This window comes from Mytilus galloprovincialis, chromosome 7 (assembly GCF_965363235.1).
Source record: "Mytilus galloprovincialis chromosome 7, xbMytGall1.hap1.1, whole genome shotgun sequence".
Taxonomy (NCBI): domain Eukaryota; kingdom Metazoa; phylum Mollusca; class Bivalvia; order Mytilida; family Mytilidae; genus Mytilus; species Mytilus galloprovincialis.
In genome coordinates, this window is record NC_134844.1 from 84,881,501 (window position 1) to 84,902,456 (window position 20,956).

General features: G+C 32.4%; 1 protein-coding gene across 2 annotated transcripts in view; it reads right to left on the minus strand.

The window, feature by feature from the left end:
• Positions 1–4,714: 4,714 nt before the first annotated feature.
• The window catches only part of LOC143083882 (uncharacterized), a 54,231-nt gene continuing 37,989 nt past the window's right edge, over positions 4,715–20,956 (minus strand). For both annotated transcript variants that reach the window (XM_076260258.1, XM_076260259.1), the window contains 6 exons: positions 19,519–20,063; positions 18,514–18,688; positions 13,034–13,242; positions 11,360–12,081; positions 7,949–8,048; positions 4,715–6,327 (listed from right to left, as the gene is read on the minus strand). In XM_076260258.1, coding sequence (XP_076116373.1) covers positions 6,136–6,327; positions 7,949–8,048; positions 11,360–12,081; positions 13,034–13,242; positions 18,514–18,688; positions 19,519–20,063 — 1,943 coding nt within the window. In that variant the 3' untranslated portion in view covers positions 4,715–6,135. The remainder of the gene's footprint in view (positions 6,328–7,948; positions 8,049–11,359; positions 12,082–13,033; positions 13,243–18,513; positions 18,689–19,518; positions 20,064–20,956) is intronic.

A 20,956-nucleotide genomic window follows, 5' to 3' on the forward strand; every position in this document is an offset into this window, starting at 1 on the left:
GGAATGTTCTTAAGTAAATGATTGAATAGTAGAGGTTGTTGAAAGTTTAAAAAATATCGTTTTAAACAATTTTACCTCATAAAAACATGTTTTATTACTTTATAGTAAATACGATATAATCCATTCACCAGCGATATATTGTATGATGTTGGAATCAGGTAAAACACTAAATGTCTCCTTTAACAGTAGTTTCAACCTTCATAATTTGTCATCAAAAGGCTGTTAGGATTATCTTTTTCGCCCAATGCATAGAGCATTATGTCTGGTGTCTAAATAAAACAGAAAAGAAAAATATTCGAGGGCAGCTTCTGAATAAAAAGCAAAACCGCATGCCACTAATGATCTGCATTTGAGGTCAAATTTGCTGATTAAAAGCTTAAATAAAAAAAAGCTGCACCATACGACTTGTTGACGACCAATCTTAAATTCAAGTAAAATCATTTTTCTAGGACTGTGCCAATTCTTAGCGGCATACCATGAAGTGATATTAAACTCTTTTAATAATCGACTTTTTCCTATTCTGTCACCGCATTATTAGGCCGTAGCACATATTTACATTTAAAAATGCATACTGAAGCTATAGGAAATAAAAAATTGTGTCTTTTTTTATCATTTCTATACTCAGGTTACATGATACAATAGATATGAGCACAGAAGGACTCTTAGAACTCAACTTTTTTGGCAGACAGTATAGCCAGATAAAAACATTTTTAATTTTAGTGAAAAACTTGCATGCACTTTTAGGCGCAATAGGTTTATACTTGAGCCACTAGCTATCCTACAGAAGAAAAGGAAGATATTATACGAAATGAAACAGGTACAAAAGACATTATAAAGTGCTTTTTATACAAATTTAGTGAAATCTTTATCATGGACTTTAACTTTTATGTACCAAGCTCCTCACATTTAACTTAATCCAAAAAGGACTGTAGACGAGGGTCATTTATTCAACACATTTTACACAAATTACCTGAGTTAATCATCTTTTCTGTAGATTCAAAGTTCACAAATGAGTTATACAACTGGATTAAATTATAGAAATACACAAATATTGACTCATGAAAACCTGTCAGATAGGAAGTCAGAATGCCACTTGTGCATCAAAATTGAAAAAGTTTTGAAATGATCATTTTGACCATGTAATGCCAAAATTGGTAATTTTTGCATAATTTCTATCAAATAAAAGTTTAAATCCTTTAGTTTATGCTACATATATTTGGCATATTGAAACCATTCAATCATTCAGGGAAGTTGCCAAAGTACAGATTCTATTTTTCATGATTTCACCTCTCTAAGGTCCGAGTACACAGTTATATCGTAGTGCGATGATTTCTTTTAGACAATAAATGGAAATTAAAAAAAACCCACCTGCGCTTTCTCAATAATATTTTTAGTGTTATGTACTACTTTTGGGACAAATTATATCCAAATTACAGAAAACTTCATCAGCTCTAACTCAAAATATGGACAATTTTATGTTAAGGGGGTCTTAAAATCTTTTGACAGCTTCCGAAGTGCTAATTTTTAACCTTTTTCAACTGGACCAAATACTTCTTTACTCTAAAATTCATTACCCAATTTTTTTTACAGTTTCATTTCATCCCTTGACTTACTATATGAGGCATAACACATGGAGAAATACATTTGGAAGGGGTATAAACAAAATTGGCAAGTAACATATATTGGCCACACTTCATTCGTGGACAACGAAAATCAAGGGAAGATAACTCTGTACTCTGACCAGTTGATAGATATTATTGATTATATAATTGGTCTAGTCAATGTACAAGGGAGACATTTTAAATATCATTTCAATTAGAGTTATCTTATTGTATTTCTACATGAACACTGGCCAAGTGGATTTCATACAGAGCTCCAGTTAAATGTAATTGAGTGAAATATTTTGTCCTTATGCGTTTATTATTTTCAAGTTCAACCCCTCAGACAAATGATTTAAAGATTCATATTAGGACTCGGTTCTACCATTTGTTATTTCTTGACCCATATTGTTTCGGTTACATTAACGTTACTCACTTTTAATGACGAAAGTATCTTTCTTAAAATTACAAATATAACAATAAATTAATGAATTACGCAAAAAAAAAAGGCACTGGCTACGGTTACATGGAAATGTAACAATAATAAAAATATTATTGTTACATGGAGACTAATTGCCGGAATGCAAAGTTGGTTATGGAACTGATTAATTACGAATGTAACAATAATTATTGAGGCTACGGTTACATTGCGTTATTGTTACATGAAAAACAGCAATATTATATATATAATATGTATGCTAGATTTATTTAACTTAAATCTTCTATAGTTTTGTTGCTTATTTTTTTCATATGTACTAAATAATACTTGTAATAATGATAAATAATAAATATTACTATTCAACAAATGGTGTAAACTTGGGATGCGTTTGAAAAAGAAACTGAAACAATATCAAGGCACACATTTCATACAAACGCAGTTCTAAAAATAATTGATACACCAAAAGCAAAGTCTGCTAACTGTGAACTTCTGTATACATGTATCCATGGAGGACGTAATATAAAAAAATAAAGAAATTGTATGAAATACCTGTACGCATTGTAAATATAGAATAAATGTCTTCAACTTTTATTATTTAGTTAGTCCCATCGTACATTGCTGATTTTCATGTAACAATAACGCAATGTAACCGTAGCCTCAATAATTATTGTTACATTCGTAAGTAATCAGGTCCTAACCCAACCATGCATTCCGGCATTTAGTCTCCAATGTAACAATAATATTTTTATTATTGTTACATTTCCATGTAACCGTAGCCAGTGCCAAAAAAAAATCATAAGATAGGGTAAATAACTTTCTTGGCAGTGGCTTATAGGGTTGGAAAGGCATAGTTTTAATAAATAATTGGGTTCTCCTTCGAATGAATTAGATTTTAAACACAAAGGAAAATTGAATTGGGTTTTCTTAATAACTGCATGTTTTAATTGCATAATAATGCAACAAACAAAGCTGATTAGGAGCTCTATAGATAGGTTTATCTTACCGGTAATCACAATAATAATTTGTTTTCATTTATCAGTGGCATTTTCTTCTTAACATTATGATCATTTCAAACTTTTTTTTATAACATATGTCTTTTTTACTTATCAATACAGTATAACAGTGTACTCATCGTGTAACAGGTAGCAACTTGCACTATTTGCATCAGATTTCAAGCATACATGTACAACAGAGCTAAAAATATTCTAAGCATAGTTTTACTAACTATCTAATTTTATTTTATATTCTCAACCAAAACACATGTTTGGCAAACTTAAGGGTGTACTAAGGTGATCTAAGGTCAAATCAAATAAATCAAGAATTCAAAATCTGGAAGAGTATTACATGTAGTTAAGAATCAAAATAGGCTAAAAATATTGATAGGTCATGGAGCTCCTTTTCCAGATATTTGATTTGACTTTTACCTTATAGTTCAATTGGTATTATTTGGGTTTCAAATCAAAAGAAAGAAAATCAAGAATCTGCTTAAATTTTGTCAAATAACCTTTTTATGATCTATTTATTCTTATTTTGAAAAAAAAATAGGTGTTATGGGGCAAAATATTTTACCTAAATCATTGTATTGTATGGGAAAAAACCAACGAGTCTGAACATTTGACACTTATTACAAAACTTCACCTGAGGACATCCTCAAATTAAAGAAAGGAAATCAATGTGAGACTGGCAGGACTGTCAAATTAGGTAACATGCAACACCTGATCAGTGACACGGGCATGAAACATAGCAGATACACAATAAATTGTAAATCAGAAACAAAGAAACAACACTTCATCAGCATCTCATAAGGAACATTTTTGACATGTTTGGTTTCATTCCAAGTAGTGGTTCTCTAAACAAAGAAATTTATATGTATTTCTCGTAGGGTCCTAATTGTTAAACTAAGTCCCCCACTTGTGGCCATCTTGGATAATGGATCAGCTACAAGGTAACAACACTTGGTAAGCACCTCATAGGAATATGTATGCTATGTTTGGTTTCATTCCATTCAGTGCTTCTCTAAAAGTAGACATTTGTATGCATTTCCCATAAGGTTCTATGTTAAACAAAGTCCTCCGCTGGCAGCCATCTTGGATGTTGGATAGACTACAATGTAACAGTACTTGGTCATCACCTCATTGGGAACATTCATGCCATGTTTGGTTCTATTCTATTCAGTGGTTCTCTTAAAGAAGACATTTGTATGTATTTCCTAGTTGAGTCCTATCTTTAACTTAGTCAACCGCTAATGACCATCTTGGATGTTGGATAGACTACAAAGTAACAACACATGATTATCACCTCAAAAGGTACATTCATACCATGTTTGGTTCCATTCCATTCAGTGGTTCTCAAGAACGCTGATAATGACGGTCAACTACAATGCCGGATGCTAAGTGATGAGAATAGCTCACTTTGTCGTGTGGGCCAGGTGAGCTTAAAAAGGAATAACTTTTAATCTAAAAGTCACTTAGTCAAAGTAACTAATCATGTCTTTTGTGGAAAAAAATAATATTGATTATTTAGGAAATTCTAAACACATGACTAGAGTAGCCCCCTTGAAGTGCATTCTTTACTGTTCTTATTATTTGGCCACTGATACAACTAATCAGGGGTCCACGGTAAGATACTCACAAACCATGTTTAACATGGTCAAGTTTTTTTCAATTGAAAGAAGGCATTTTGTGAATGAATGAATTTTATTCTCATCAACTAATGACATAGTTACAGAGACAATAAGTATATATGAATATGATCTACAAAACATTCATTCTGTTAAAGGTTTTAATAATATAACTGAAAACTAATTTGTTCAAACATGCTTTTAAATTCATAATTCTTAAAATATTTCTTTCTAATGGTAATTTCTAATTTTTGAATTTATATTTAAACATTTTTAATTAGTACAGTTTATTGTTTAACCCCATTTTTTTAAAACGACCAATGCATTAGAATGGGAACATATGGTTGGAATCCCCCTCCCCTCCGCTTTTGAAAATGGCTGGATCTGCACATGAGTTCACTACAGGTCTAGTTCTTTGCTTAAATCTGTAAATTTTAGCTCATACTCTAGTAATAAATCATTTTCAATCAACATTAAAAAAAAAACAATCAACTATATCTGCTGAGAATATAAAAACTACTAAGAAATACAATCTATTTGTTAGTCTTGTATTATTTTAATTTTAGTTTCTTGTGTACAATTTGGAAATTAGTATAGCGTTCATTATCACTGAACTAGTATACATTTGTTTAGGGGCCAGCTGAAGGACGCCTCCGGGTGCAGGAATTTCTTGCTACATTGAAGACCTGTTGGTGACCTTCTGGCTTCTGCTGTTGTTTTTTTATTTGGTCGGGTTGTTGTCTCTTTGACACATTCCCCATTTCCATTCTCAATTTTATTGAATACCTTTCTTTTTTCTAAAAGTAAAAAATAAAGCTTACTGAATATCTTTCTTTTTCCAATATTTTTTAACACAAAACTTCCATTTTTCTCCATGGAACAAAACTGAAGTAAAATAAAAATTCCAAATGTGAATCATACTTTATGTATAATAAGATTTCATATGTTTCAATTTTAATGTACATGTATCTTCAATAGAAAAGACCTTTGCAACATTTATCTGGTGATACGTTTAATGCTGAATTGATTTTTCAGGTCCTAATCATTTTAATTTTAGCAAGAAGAAACATGCAATTTTTATAAAAGATTTTTCACTGAAAGTTATTCGTCTTTACCATTGTTTTTAAACAAATTAAACTTGATCCTGAAAAGACCATATTCAATGGCTTCTCAAAGCTTTTTCTAATAGGCATTGCCAGCTTTCACTTCCAAAATATCAAATCTATGTTTTATAAAACACCACTGCCAATTTTTTTTATGCCTATATCAATGATGTTTCTGCCACCTGCTGCTTTTTCAGATATATTGGTCCATTTTTCATAATCTTAATATTGTCAATGAAAGCTATTGTTCTTTATTTTTAATTCCAAGACAAGTTAGCATAATCACAATTGCTTCAACTTTAGCCTTGGCTTGACTTATCATTCCCATGGTGTGCATTACTGTTTGGATAGTGATTGTAGCATAACACATATGCTTCATGTTTGCCCTACACTAACTAGCATAGTATAAAGAGCATGTCTTGACATTTTCATTGCCTCATGTGGATCTATGACCACTGCCTTACGCTTGCAACCTTTCATCTGTCTTTCTATTTCCATAAATCCTTTATCACCAGAAAGTATTGTGAAATGGACAGTTGGTGGTAATACCATGTCCATTTGACCAATCTAGAAAAAAAATAATCTTATAGTGAATAACCTTCTTATTCTCAATCTTTATAAAGTAACATACTTTCAATATGTTATTTTTCTTTTCAATAAAGAGTCATCTTGGGTTTTTTCCCAGATGGTCTGAAAAGTTAATGAACAACAATCTGAACTTGACATAATGTATCATTTTCACTGCTCAAACACCAATTTAATATGTCCAGCAAATATTTCTTAGAGAATTTTCTGACAATTTATAAACTGTCAATAAATGTAGTAAGAAAGTCAAAATAAAATGAGAATGGAATGAGGAATATTTAAAAGAAACAACAACTTGATCAAAGAGCAGACAACAGATGAAGGCCGCCAATGGGTCTTCAACGCAGCGAGAAAATCCAGCACTTAGAGATGGCCCTCAGCTGGCCCCTAAATACAATTGTGTACTAGTTCAGTGAAAATGAACGTCACACTAAACGTCAAAACATATAAATGAACTAAAATTAAAAATCATACAAGACTAACAAAGGCCAGAGGCTTCTTACTTTGGACAGGTGCAACAATGTGGTGGGGTTAAACATGTTAAGTGAAATCTCAACCCTCCCCCTAATAGGGGGCCCCTATACCTCTAGACAATGTAGAATAAAGAAACACATAGCAATATGCACAGTAAAACTCAGTTTAAAAGAAGTCAGAGTCAGATTTAAGAAAAGGTAATATAAAAAGAAACTATAAGCAAAATAACAATGATACATAAATTAACAAGGGACTACTAGCAGTTACTGACATGTCAGCCCTGGACCTAAAGTAGAATCCCTCCCGTTTGAGGTTTATTATCATACACTACAAAATAAAATATATGAGAAGAACATAACAGGAATCATGCCAACAACTGGTTTTAGAATTAATGTGATTATTTCCAATGCCAATGACCTGACAACAAGACCTATTTTACTTTCATACTTTTTACTGGAAATATACCACTCAAAGAAAGGTTTGCAACACTTTCATAGAGATTAATGGGGTCAAACTTTGAGGGCGCATATCTTTGAAGAAAATGCTCAAAATCAAATTTTAAAATAGTTACTTTCTTGTGTTCATAAAAAATCTACAATCAGATTCAACATCTTGACAATTTTGTGTGTAGAAACTAGGTCATGAGAAAAGAATAGTTAAAATGTGACAGTGTAGCTGTCTTAAAATTTGATCAACACAACTGTTGTATTTTTGAATACACAAATGATTGAATAGACCGACCGTGCAAGGGCTGTATAGCCAGTCAAGGTCGTTAAAAACTTCCATTTGTTGATTGAAGAGGGGGGATAGGACCTTTATCGGGACTCCGGGATCGGGTGTTTTTAAGCTCGGGATTTCGGGATATACCCCTTCGGGATCCGTGAATTCTTTTTTTCGAATTTCGGGATCCGGGATTTTTATTTATTTAAATTTGGGACCTCGGGATTTCGTGTTTTTAAGCCCGGGATTTTGGGATCATGACCCCTCCTATCCCTCATTGAAGATAAAGAGAAAGAAAACACAAACTATGAAGACAAATTGAGATTTTGTTTTACTTTGGTTTCATTCAGAAATTGTGCTGCTAAACCTGTTGTTAGTATTATATATGAAATACTAGTATATCAATTACCGTTAAACATATGGCAAAGTCTGCAGCGTCTCTTCTTGTTCCACAACGATCATGAAGATAGAAAAGATTTTCACGTACTTGATATTGATAAGCTGCACACCTGATAAATAAATAATATTTTTATACCATACATCTATTATAAACAATTCTATTTGGTAACACCTTATCATGTGACATGGAACAATTCAGTTATTTTTCATTTGATTGCAAGGAAGACAAATAACCCTTGAAATTTACACCAGTGGTGAATGACCCTATTATTCACTGCCGAATAACCTTTTGAGTTTCTAGATTTGCACTTAGAGTTATCTCCCATGAAAATAACGTCACAGACGTAAATAAACAAAATAGCAGCGTTCACATTACACTTGCCAGTTATAAGGCAAAAACTCGTACCCTATACAGATGAAAAAAAAAAACAGGGGTCCAAAACATTTGACAAAAAATCCTAACCTTCACCCAAATTCATCCTGAAATTGTACTTAACACTTTCAGTACAGATTTTTTTTTAGCACTTTCCTATAGCCAGAGATTTATTAGCACGAGTGGTTTCTACCAGGATTAATTTAACATTTGCACTTAAAAAAATTGCCTCGGAACTTCAAACCACAATTACTGCTATTTGTGTTGATTTTCCTAAAAACATTTTGAGGCTGAGTCGTACCCTATATGTTATGAGTTGTGATGTGGTTAGAGCAAAATGGAAAGAAAGCAATCTTTCAAATCAATAACATACTATGGTAACATATGCTTGACAGATTTACGTAATTGATCTGATATTAAAACTGACAGTAGTCTTGTGCATTTTTCATTGTCCATGATGCATTCAGGCATCATCACACCATACAGCGATACCAAGCTGATTCCATGAATTGGTTTTAAACAACAGAAAGTTATTATTTAAACCAGATGCTCCGCAGGGCGTAGCTTTATACGACCGCAGAGGTTGAACCCTGAACGGTTGGGGCAAGTATGGACACAACATTCAAGCTGGATTCAGCTCTAAATTTGGATTGTGATTAAATAGTTGACACAGCATAGGTTTCTGACACAGAATGAATGTGTTCTAATGAACTTAAAATTTTTGTTTTCTCTTAGAGCAATTCACTATGCTGTTGAATATTAATCCTCTCAAAACAAGAATGTGTCCTCAGTACACGAATGCCCCACTCGCACTATCATTTTCCATGTTCAGTGGACCGTGAAATTGGGGTAAAATCTCTAATTTGGCATTAAAATTAGAAAGATCATATCATAGGGGACATGTGTACTAAGTTTGAAGTCGATTGGACTTAAACTTCATCAAAAACTACCTTGACCAAAAACTTTAACCTGAAGCGGGACGGACGGACGGACGAACGAACGGACAGACGGACGGACGGACGCACAGACCAGAAAACATAATGCCCCTCTACTATCGTAGGTGGGGCATAAAAATGTTTGAAGAAATTTTCTTTTTTATTTATGAAATTTCAAATGAGAAAAATTGAACCCAATTTTTTTAATCACATCCCCCTTTCCCTTATTCCAAAACTAATCTCAATTAAAATTTCTAATGGAGTTTGCAACAATAACTACTCATTTAAATACATCATAAAATATTAAGATGTAAAAAAAACTGCTTGTTATCACTGAATGTTATTTATTATAATTTATCAGTTGGTAGTTAAAAGTGAATATACATTGTATATTGTATATAACAAAGATTTAAGTTGATTCTGGACACAGAAAGATAACTCCAATTAAAAAAAATTCTTGCTATTGCACAATATTTTGCAATTACATATTTCTTGCTTACTATTCTGGACAAAGAAAGATAACTCTAATTAAAAAAAAATTTGCTATTTCACAATATTGTGCAATTAGATATTTCTTGCCATTGCGCAATACTGTGCAATTGAAAAGACTTGCTATTGCACAATACTTATATAATAATTTTAGATCCTGATTTGGACCAACTTGAAAACTGGGCCCATAATAAAAAATCTAAGTACATTTTTGGATTCAGCATATCAAAGAACCCCAAGATTTCAATTTTTGTTGAAATCAGACTAAGTTTAATTTTGGACCCTTTGGACTTTAGTGTAGACCAATTTGAAAACAGGACCAAAAATGAAGAATCTACATACACAGTTAGATTTGGTATATCAAAGAACCCCATTTATTCAATTTTTGATGAAATCAAACAAAATTTAATTTTGGACCCCGATTTGGACCAACTTGAAAACTGGGCCAATAATCAAGAATCTAAGTACATTTTTAGATTCAGCATATCAAAGAACCTAACTGATTCATTTTTTGTCAAAATCAAACTAAGTTTAATTTTGGACCCTTTGGACCTTAATGTAGACCAATTTGAAAACGGGACCAAAAGTTAAGAATCTACATACACAGTCATGACAGTTAGATTCGGCATATCAAAGAACCCCAATTATTCAATTTGGATGAAATCAAACAAAGTTTAATTTTGGACCCTTTGGGCCCCTTATTCTGTTGGGACCAAAACTCCCAAAATCAATACCAACCTTCCTTTTATGGTCATAAACCTTGTGTTTAAATTTCATAGATTTCTATTTACTTATACTAACGTTATGGTGCGAAAACCAAGAAAAATGCTTATTTGGGTCCCTTTTTGGCCCCTAATTCCTAAACTGTTAAGACCTAAACTCCCAAAATCTATACCAACCTTCCTTTTGTAGTCATTAACATTGTGTTTAAATTTCATTGATTTCTATTTACTTAAACTAAAGTTATTGTGCGAAAACCAAGAATAATGCTTATTTGGGCCCTTTTTTGGCCCCTAATTCCTAAACTGTTGAAACCTAAACTCCCAAAATCAATCCCAACCGTTCTTTTGTGGTCATAAACCTTGTGTCAAAATTTCATAGATTTCTATTAACTTAAACTAAAGTTATAGTGCGAAAACCAAGAAAATGCTTATTTGGGCCCTTTTTGGCCCCTAATTCCTAAAATGTTGGGACCAAAACTCCCAAAATCAATACCAACCTTCCTTTTGTGGTCATAAACCTTGTGTTAAAATTTCATAGATTTCCATTCACTTTTACTAAAGTTAGAGTGCGAAAACTAAAAGTATTCGGACGCCGGACGACGACGACGACGACGACGTCGACGCCAACGTGATAGCAATATACGACGAAAAATTTTTCAAATTTTGCGGTCGTATAAAAAGCTAGAAGTGACAAACAAAATAGGATAACCAGTACACATTTATCAGAAAATTTATCATTGGATTTAACACAATCTTTTCAAAATCCAAACTTTTAATGTATACAGTAAATTAAGAAAGAAGTAAAGCATTTTATCTTTATGAAGCTTTGTTTACCTTTTTGTTGAAAAAAATCCAATAATTTGAGATCAAAAACAATGTATTTGCACCTATATATCACTTACTGATATGGCTCATTCCACCGTGTGTTACCTCCATAAAAAGCCCACACAAAGAATCGTTCAGGTAATCTGTATGGTAACTTTGGGAAAAAACCTCCCCAATTGTCTAAATCTAAAAATATGATATTGGTCATTGTTTTTAGGTAGGCAGGATCAATTATACTGCTGTAATCACTAAGAGCCAAATCCATTCTAAATGATGTCTCTGTTTCACCAGAATATTCCTTTTTCTTTATTCTTTTGGAATGCTTATTTGATTTATATTCATCTTCAATTTCATTATTTTTGGACTGATTTGTAAACTTGTCATCAGATTTTCGTTTAAAAGACTTTGAATTATTGGAGAGTCCAGGTTTTTCACATGAATAAGAAAGATTGTTAGAAGGTCCAGGGTTTACACATGAATATGCCACTTTATTAGATGGCATAACTTTTTCACATTTCTGCAACTTAGTCATGTTAGTTCTAACATTTTGAAGGTCCAATTCCATTGCTCTGTTTGATGCCTCACTTATTCTAATTTCATCTTCGGTGATATTATCCTGTTCTAACCTAACACAATGACCCAGCACCAAGGCTTTGAATGAGTTACAACCATCAGTTACAATTTTCCCTGCTATTTCTTTATTACAACTATGAAATCCACCATTTGTTTTGGGATTTTCCACAGCTGCATGACATGTTGAACATTTGTGAGTATATAAATAACCAGTAAAAATATCCATCTAAAAAATATTAGTTCATTCAATATTATTTAAATAATGAGGGTAATATTACACATTCTGTGAGTGAACCTTATATAAAGCAGAACTGACATAAATTATAAGTAATTTTAATCAAACATTATGTATGAATATTGTTTACTATCAATGTCAACTCTCTAAACAAAGGGTGAAGCCTCCAAATATATATAACAGATATATAGATTCCAACACTGTAACAAGTGTATTACGATATTTCTCCACTGGAGACAGTTAAATTTTATTATTTAAAGCGCAAGGCTTGCCGAGCTTTTTAAATAATTAAAATTTAACTGTCGACATTGGAGAAATATCATAATACACAAGTTATGGTGTTGAAATCCGTTTCTCTGATGATTTTTATCAGATTTTTAGAAACTTGTGTTCTTTATATATGCGACGTCATCAAGCAAGGCAACCTTTTTTCATGACGTCACAATTTAGGAAAATTCAGAAGAAAACAAAACATTTTGACGTCATAATCAAATTTCGTTTGACGTCATAATCAAATTTCGACTAATCATTTTCCGAGGACAGATGTTTCACTAGTGTGGATTTTTCTCACACTGGTCAGGAAATGTGAAAATAGCACAAAAGTTAGAGAAATGGAAATCTCCTTTACAAGACGTTAAATCAACCACTCTTCCAAAAAGTCTCTAAAATTTCTCGAATTTTTGTAGAAGATTGTAGATCAAGAAATTAACTAATGCTTATCAAAACATTGTTTGGTGGCTCATTATAAGCTGTGTGAAGTGATGCTTTGGTCAATCATTTGTACCTCTATGTATTTGAATGTTGCATGACTTAAAGAATTTTAACCATTAGAAATGTTATAACAAATAGTAAAATAAGAAAGCAAAACAACATAGTAAGCTCAATGGAAAACCTCCCACTACTTTTTTAACTAAGTTTTGAGAATAACATTTGGATAATTTACCAGTGTCATTTCAGTTAGTGCCATAAAACTGTGCCCAAGTCTAGTTTCATCCAAGTGCTGCTGCAGTTCTCTGTGTCCATTAATAGGTATTTCACAATCTAAACAAACTATATGGAAATCAGCCGACATACATTTTTTATAATAATCTTCTACAAATTTCTTTGAAACTGGTATTCCTTCAAGTCTAGTAAACATACCTTTCATGTCATCTATGAAAGAAAAGAAAATTATTTAAATTTTATAATGTGAAATAACTTTGAATAAACAAATGGTGTCTTGAACCTATGTGAACATTTAATAATAATATATTCAACCTATGCCTACAAACAAAATATAATAGGTGTTGTTATAACAACTAGATATCATTGAGATGGGAGCCATCTCTGTGGGCCCCGCTGTCAATAACGTGGAGTAAATAAGTTTTATGGATAATCTGATATGAAGCATTATTTGAAGTTATAACATAGTCTCACTGTGATTTTAATCTAAGATTTTAAGTTAAAACTGATAAATATTCTCAACTTACTTTCATAGTATAATATATATATAGTGATATGACTGCATGATGTGAACTCATTGTTGACTACCCTAAGGTGACTTCTGGATATATGGATTGATGTTTGAACAATATGTTTAAAGGTGCTGCCCAATTGATATTTGTCAAATATTTTTAGAGTTATGCCTTCAATATATTATGACCCATCAAGTATAAAGTATGAAATATTAACGGTTCTCGAGAGGTAGAGCGGACACAATTTGTTAAGAACAACGAACAGATGGACAGACCGACGGACTGACCTTTGACTTAGGATGCATACATTATGACACATTCTCTGGTGTTGGTTAATATATATGTTAAGTTGAAAATGTTTGTCAGGTATAAAGTATGAAATAATAACAGCTGTCCTCTCAAAATATAGTGTGGATCAAATTTGTTAGCGATGGACAGACCAACAGACAGACAGACCTTTGACCTAGGAAGTGGTACATACATCATGACACACCCTCTGGTGTTGGTTAAAATGGATGTCAAGTATAATATTTGAAATCATAACGGTTCTCAAGATAAAGAGAGGACACAATCTTCACAACAGGACACGGGGTTGTCAACTGAAACCAAAGTTTTTTTGACGTTGACCTTTGACCTAGGAAGTTGTACATACATCATGACACGCCCTCTGGTGGTGGTTAAAATGGATGTCAAGTATAAACTTTGAAATCATAACGGTTTTCTAGATATGGAGCGGACACGATCTTCACCACAGGACACGGGGTTGTCAACTGAAACCAGTTTTTGACCTTGACCTTTGACCTAGGAAGTTGTACATACATCATGACACACCCTCTGGTGTTGGTTAATAATCATGTTAAGTATTAAGTATACAATCATAACGGTTATCTAGATATGGAGCGGACACGATCTTCACCAAAGAACACAGGGTTGTCAACTGAAACCAAAGTTTTTGACCTTGACCTTTGACCTAGGAAGTTGTACATACATCATGACACACCCTCTGGTGTTGGTTAAAATGGATGTCAAGTATAAACTTTGAAATCATAATGGTTCTCAAGATATAGAGCGGACACGATCTTCACCACAGGATACAGGGTTGTCAACTGTAACCAAAGTTTTTTTACCTTGACCTTTGACCTAGGAAGTTGTACGTACATCATGACACGCCCTCTGGTGGTGGTTAATATACATGTAAAGTATAAAGTATGAAATCATAATGGTTCTCTAGATATGGAGCGGACACGAAAGTGTTACGGACGGACGGACGGACGGACAGACTGATCACTATAGGGCGACGCGCCTATGGCGGGGCCCTAATTATTAATTGATAAAAGGTAAAATTATGTTGTAGTTAAATTTGGAATTGTAAATAAACAAATTCTAAAAAGACAAAAATTGTAAAATAGAATCCTTGATAATAGCAAAATATAGTTGAAATAAATATTAAATTATTATAAAAATAAGATAAGACCAAATTTCTAAAATTAATCACATAATAAAATTGAGAATGGAAATGGGGAATGTGTCAAAGAGACAACAACCCGACCAAATGAAAAAACACAACAGCAGAAGGTCACCAACAGGTCTTCAATGTAGCGAGAAATTCCTGCACCCGGAGGCGTCCTTCAGCTGGCCCCTAAACAAATATATACTAGTTCAATGATAATGAACACCATACTTATTTCCAAATTGTACACAAGAAACTAAAATTAAAATAATACAAGACTAACAAAGGCCAGAGGCTCCTGACTTGGGACAGGCGCAAAAATGCCGCGGGGTTAAACATGTTTGTGAGATCTCAACCCTCCTCCTATAACTCTAACCAATGTAGAAAAGTAAACGCATAACAATACGCACATTAAAATTCATTTCAAGAGAAGTCCGAGTCTGATGTCAACAATACTTGAGAAAAAGAGACAAAAACAAGAACGGACGCACAGACCAGAAAACATAATGCCCCTCTACTATCGTAGGTGGGGCATAAAAATGTTTCAATTAATTGAGAAAAAAGAGACAAAAAAATGTTTCAATTGTGCAATTTTTTAAAATTTTAATTTTTCATTATTTTGTTGTATTAAATATGAAACATACTTTAACAAGCAAGAAAATATATACAAATATAACATACTTCAATAGAAACTTTTTTTTAAATCAAATTAATTTTGCAATATAAAATTTAAAATAAATTAGATTTTTTGGTTCATTTATAGGCAGCAACTTTCGAGTTGGACACTGAACTATTTATTTTCCTTGTTTTACAGGTAGTTTTAGAAAATTCAAGTACTCTGTGTTTGTTTTTATTCATTATAAATGGAGTTGTGAGCTTCTGTCCAAGTTTGGTACAAATCCATGATAGTATAAGAAAGTTGTTAAAATTTAAAAAACTTTAACAATAGAGTGAATTTATTGCATCCTGGCAGAAAAACTAAGTCCTTTTATAAGTAAAATTCAGTAAAAAATGGATTTTTTGTTTTACAAAATTTACTTCTGGATACTATCTAACGATCATAAACAAGCTTCTGTTCAAGTTTGGTACAAATCCAAGATATTTGAAGAAAGTTATTCATTTTTAAATCTTTAACCATAGAGCGAATGTTATGTTTCCCGATAAAAATCGCTCATAGATTTACTTAATAATAGTTTTTTCGAAAAATATCGATTTTAGTTGAAATGATAGGATATTTTTTGAGTGGGAACTCACTTTTGTCCTATGACTGTATAATGATAATACATATTAATAAGTTCTTAATGAGCTCTTTTAATTGGAATACAACATCATCTTATAAATGCTTTGTCGATAACCACTGTGCCTGAAGTGAAATATTTATAAATAGATATCATAACGCGGACGTGATAGAAAGCCTAAATTAGAACATTGTCTAGTCTAAAAAAAAGCCAGGAAGGAAATTAAGATGAGTAAAAAGTATACGTAAGTTCGCCAGTTCTTATAGGAACAACATCCCCCCTTTACTTTTAAGTATACTTAGCGCGGTAGCGCGTCTCAGTGTATCTGACATAATCTGAAAATAATATCCATTTCGTTTCAAATTTATCAAATGAAGAAAGACTTAGTGTGGTTCCAATATTAAGATTTGTCTTCGTCTTTTCACATTTGCAGCATCTTTATACTACAGTAGAGAATAATGAACGCTGCGTCATCTTAGATATAGTTTAATTCATATTCACGGACAATTTCAAACTACGAGCGATATACGACTGTATATATAGCATTGGAGTATAAAGTTATGCCAGGATTTACGTAATATTCACGATTATTAATTACGACGGCTTTGTGAAACGGCTGTAAAACCTACGATTTATTTACGATGGTTGTAGTTATAGATCTAATGACACGTAGACTTAGGAATGCTTTGTAAAACGGTGGCCAGGTTTATGAAAAAAAGATGACACTGCTTCCTTTACTAATTAAAAACGTTTAGAATTGTGTGGATATCGGAATATTGTCGATTAAAATTATTAGCTTGATTTTTTCAATCGACTAACAAATTAAGTCGATTTGGCGTTTTCACAATCCGATTCCAGTCAAAACGTCGAATGGAAATAGCGCACGTTTCGATTTCAAAACGACGTTTCGACTTGACATTCGACTTCAGATTTTAGTGTTCATACGGTACGATTTTAGTCAAAAGCAGGTGCACAGGTAAAAATCGAATGGAAATCGAATGGAAAATCGTATCGTGTGAATGCACCTTAAAAGACAGGCGTATAAAAATCATAAAGTCCTTTCCCTAGCCATTATTTCATTATACTAATTTTAAACTTATTCCTTTGTGAAATAGAGATCCTCAACACAAACAATTACCTATATTTTCACTAGTACTTGTAAAAGAAATTGTATATTGAGTAAACATTAACACTAGGGTTAAACTGGTTGTAGATTGATTAGCCCCTAATTAATTTATGTTTTTCTAACACTTAATCTGTAACAAATTATTCAACCTATGCCAACATTTTTTCAAAATGTTGGCATAGGTTGAACGAACCAAACAAAAGTCATGTTATCTATCTAATAGACAGCCTGGAGGCCTGGAGGCTTGTCATATGTTTTAATTGTTTCGAAGGATTTCATTTGCCTTTCAAATCTAAAAAAAAAATTTCAATGACAGTTGTTATCCGATTCAGATGCTCTTACCTTTATGTTGCTTCTTTTATTTTTCAATAGACCACTTTCGAGTTCATCCGTCACCAGAAAAACTCGTCAATTATACACGCCTTTATGACGTCATTTACCAGATAGAGGGGGTCGCCTGTATCCCTGCACTATTTACGCTCATCAAGCGTCTTAGTGATCGTCATTGTGCAGGATAAACTAGAAATAATGGTTGTTCTGTAGGTACTTAATGACAATTTCCTAATGACAGCAATGCTGATTGTCAATTTTGAGAATTCAATTTGCCGAATAATTCGTACAATATAAAATTATAGTATTCCAACCACTCGCTCAACATTGGAATGGAAGTGACAACGCCCCTAAACGCACAAATGACGTTCACTAAAACCAGAGTTTTTGACGGAAATGCATCGAACTCGAAAGTTGTCTATTGTGCCTGCAAATGGCCACGGCAAACATTTATTCAGTCCTAAAAAGGAGACTGCATGCAAATCTTTATTTGAGTTTTGTTTTTTAATTTTATTCTATAAATAAATTGATTTTTGACTATAGTTGACCAATAAAAATGGGGATTCCTTTTCTTACATCGTAATATTATGTGAGATCATTACTGAGATGTCATGTGCTTGCAGTAAAAGTAATGTGCACGTCCATTTAGTGGGATTAATTTTCTGATCCTTAGGAGCTTATCCTCACAACAAAGTGGAAACTGACAGGTAAAGGGAAAAAGCATTCTTTAATCTGCAATTCAATTTTTTGGTTTGAAACTAGGTCTATTAATTTTGTAAACATACATATCAAGACTATAAACTGAAGAAAACATCCCATATTTACCAGAAAATGGAAAAGCTGTAGAGTTATGTTTGAGAGTAGTTATGTGAGATACACATTCTTCATCTGTAGGGAACAACATGAGGCATGACCGACAGAGGTATCCATGTACTGGTAGGGGAGTCAGTGGATAAACATGCTTCTTATCTTTTATATGGTGTAAACAGGCTTCTCTTTGCTGAAATGAAATGTACATTTTTTTCTATAGCCAGTCATAAACTGTACTCAGTATTAGGAGTACAAAATTGTGAACAACAAGAATGTGCCCATACTAAATTGATGCCCCACTTTCCCTATCATTTTCTATGTTCAGTGGACCATGAAATAGAGTCAAAACTCTAATTTGGCATTAAAATTAGACCAAATCATATGGAACATGTGTACTAAGTTTCAAGTTGATTGGACTACAACTTCATCCAAAACTAACTCGACTAAAAACTTTTACCTGAAATGAGATAGACTGACCAACGAATAGATGCACTCACATCCATTTTGTCCTTATATGGGTGTGTAAAAAAATTCAAATCCAGTATTTTGATAGGTTGATTCCTGAGTCTAAGTATGGTTATCAAAACTTTTATGTCTGTACTCCCTTATAATTTCTACAATGTTTTTTTCACATCCACAGTATGGTTTTTACCAAAATTTTATGTTTTGGGTCTGAATAAACTTTAAAAATGAAGGGTGGACATTTTTTATTATTGGTGTGACTGTAAAGCAAAATTCATTAATAAAAATAAGAAAAATTAATATGATTGTGAATGAGACAACTCTGTATCAGAGACCATATGACGTACAAGTATACAACTATAGGCCACTGCATTGCCATCAGATACTTCAGTGACTATGTTTTTTTCTTCTCAATTTAGTAACTCTATAGTGTTTTATACTGACAAATTTTAATGAAAAGGAAGAGGTATGAGAAAAGTCTTTATTTTACCTCTAAAAAGTGTTTCTACAAATGTTTAAAACTCTTGTTAATTCCATTGCCTTATGTTAATCATTTACCTTAAATACTTCTCCACATTCAGGACACATCACAATGTCACTTGAGATATCTTTATTTTCACTGTGTTCACCCCATGGATCCATTGGAGAATGTTCAAAGTTATTCATGTGTCTATCAAACAATTCTGTGGAATCAAATATACCATTACAATTCAGAACAGGACACCTGACATGATCTTTTGGCCTCACTGATTGGTCAATGGTATTTGATGCATCATTTGAATTATCAGTTGAAGACAAATCATGGTCACTAATATGTAGAACACTGTTTTCTTCATCTGAAATCTCAACTACAGAAACATTTGATCTATTTGGTTGAATGTTCCTCAAATTATTTTCTTTTTTTTCAGAATTTTTCCCAGAGTTAACATTTTGTTCTTCTCCTCCCAATGCAAAGTAATTGATATTGACTGGAATAAAATCTGCTGCACTAGATGTTGTATAAGATGGTTTTGAATTCTTTGACTGCTGGTAAATATTAATATAAGGTTCATGACATCTCCACGTTGTTTCCAACTTTGACACAAGTGTTTTCATTTTCATACCTAGTAATACAAAATATATATTTACTACAAAAATTAGTAATCAAAAGTAAAAAAAATCACATCATTTTGACAAATCTTCTTTTCAAAATCCTACACAATACAAATATATTTGAACAAAAAATATTATTCAAAGCATTACAAGCATTTTAATTGGTTAACAATATGTGAAATAATAGATATTTAACCAATGGCATATTATACCATAAATTTAATATTATGTTTAATGTGCAAAAAATGTAGTTATCAAAAAACAGTCTTCTTGCTAATGAATCAGGAATTTGCTCCTATTAACCAGATATAGTCATTATGAAAATTATATAAACTGCTGCATGCATATAAGAGTTGATGAACTTTTTCCAATGAATCATGAATCTTAACAGTCAAAATTCTATAATGGGCCATTGGAAAACCAGATGCTCTGCAAGGCACAGCTTTATACGACAGCAGAGGTTGAACCCTGAATGGTTGGGGCAAGTATGGACACAACATTCAAGCTGGATTCAGCTCTTAATTTTGATATTAATTAAATAGTTGACACAGCATAGGTTTCTGACACAGAATGAATGTGGTCTAATGAACTTAAAATTTTTGTTTTGCCTTTGAGCAATTCACTATGCTGTTGAATATTAATCCTCTCAAAAAAATGTTTGAAGAAATTTTCTCTTTATTTATGAAATTTCAAATGAGAAAAATTGAACAACCCCCCCCCCCCATTTTTTTCACATCCCCCTTTCCTTTATTCCAAAACCGATCTCAATTCAAATTTCTAATGGAGTTTGCAACAATAATTACTCATTTAAATACATCATAAAATATTAAAATGTAAAAAAGTGCCTGTTATCACTGAATGGTAAAGATTGTTTTAATTTATCAGTTGATAGTAAAAGTGAAAA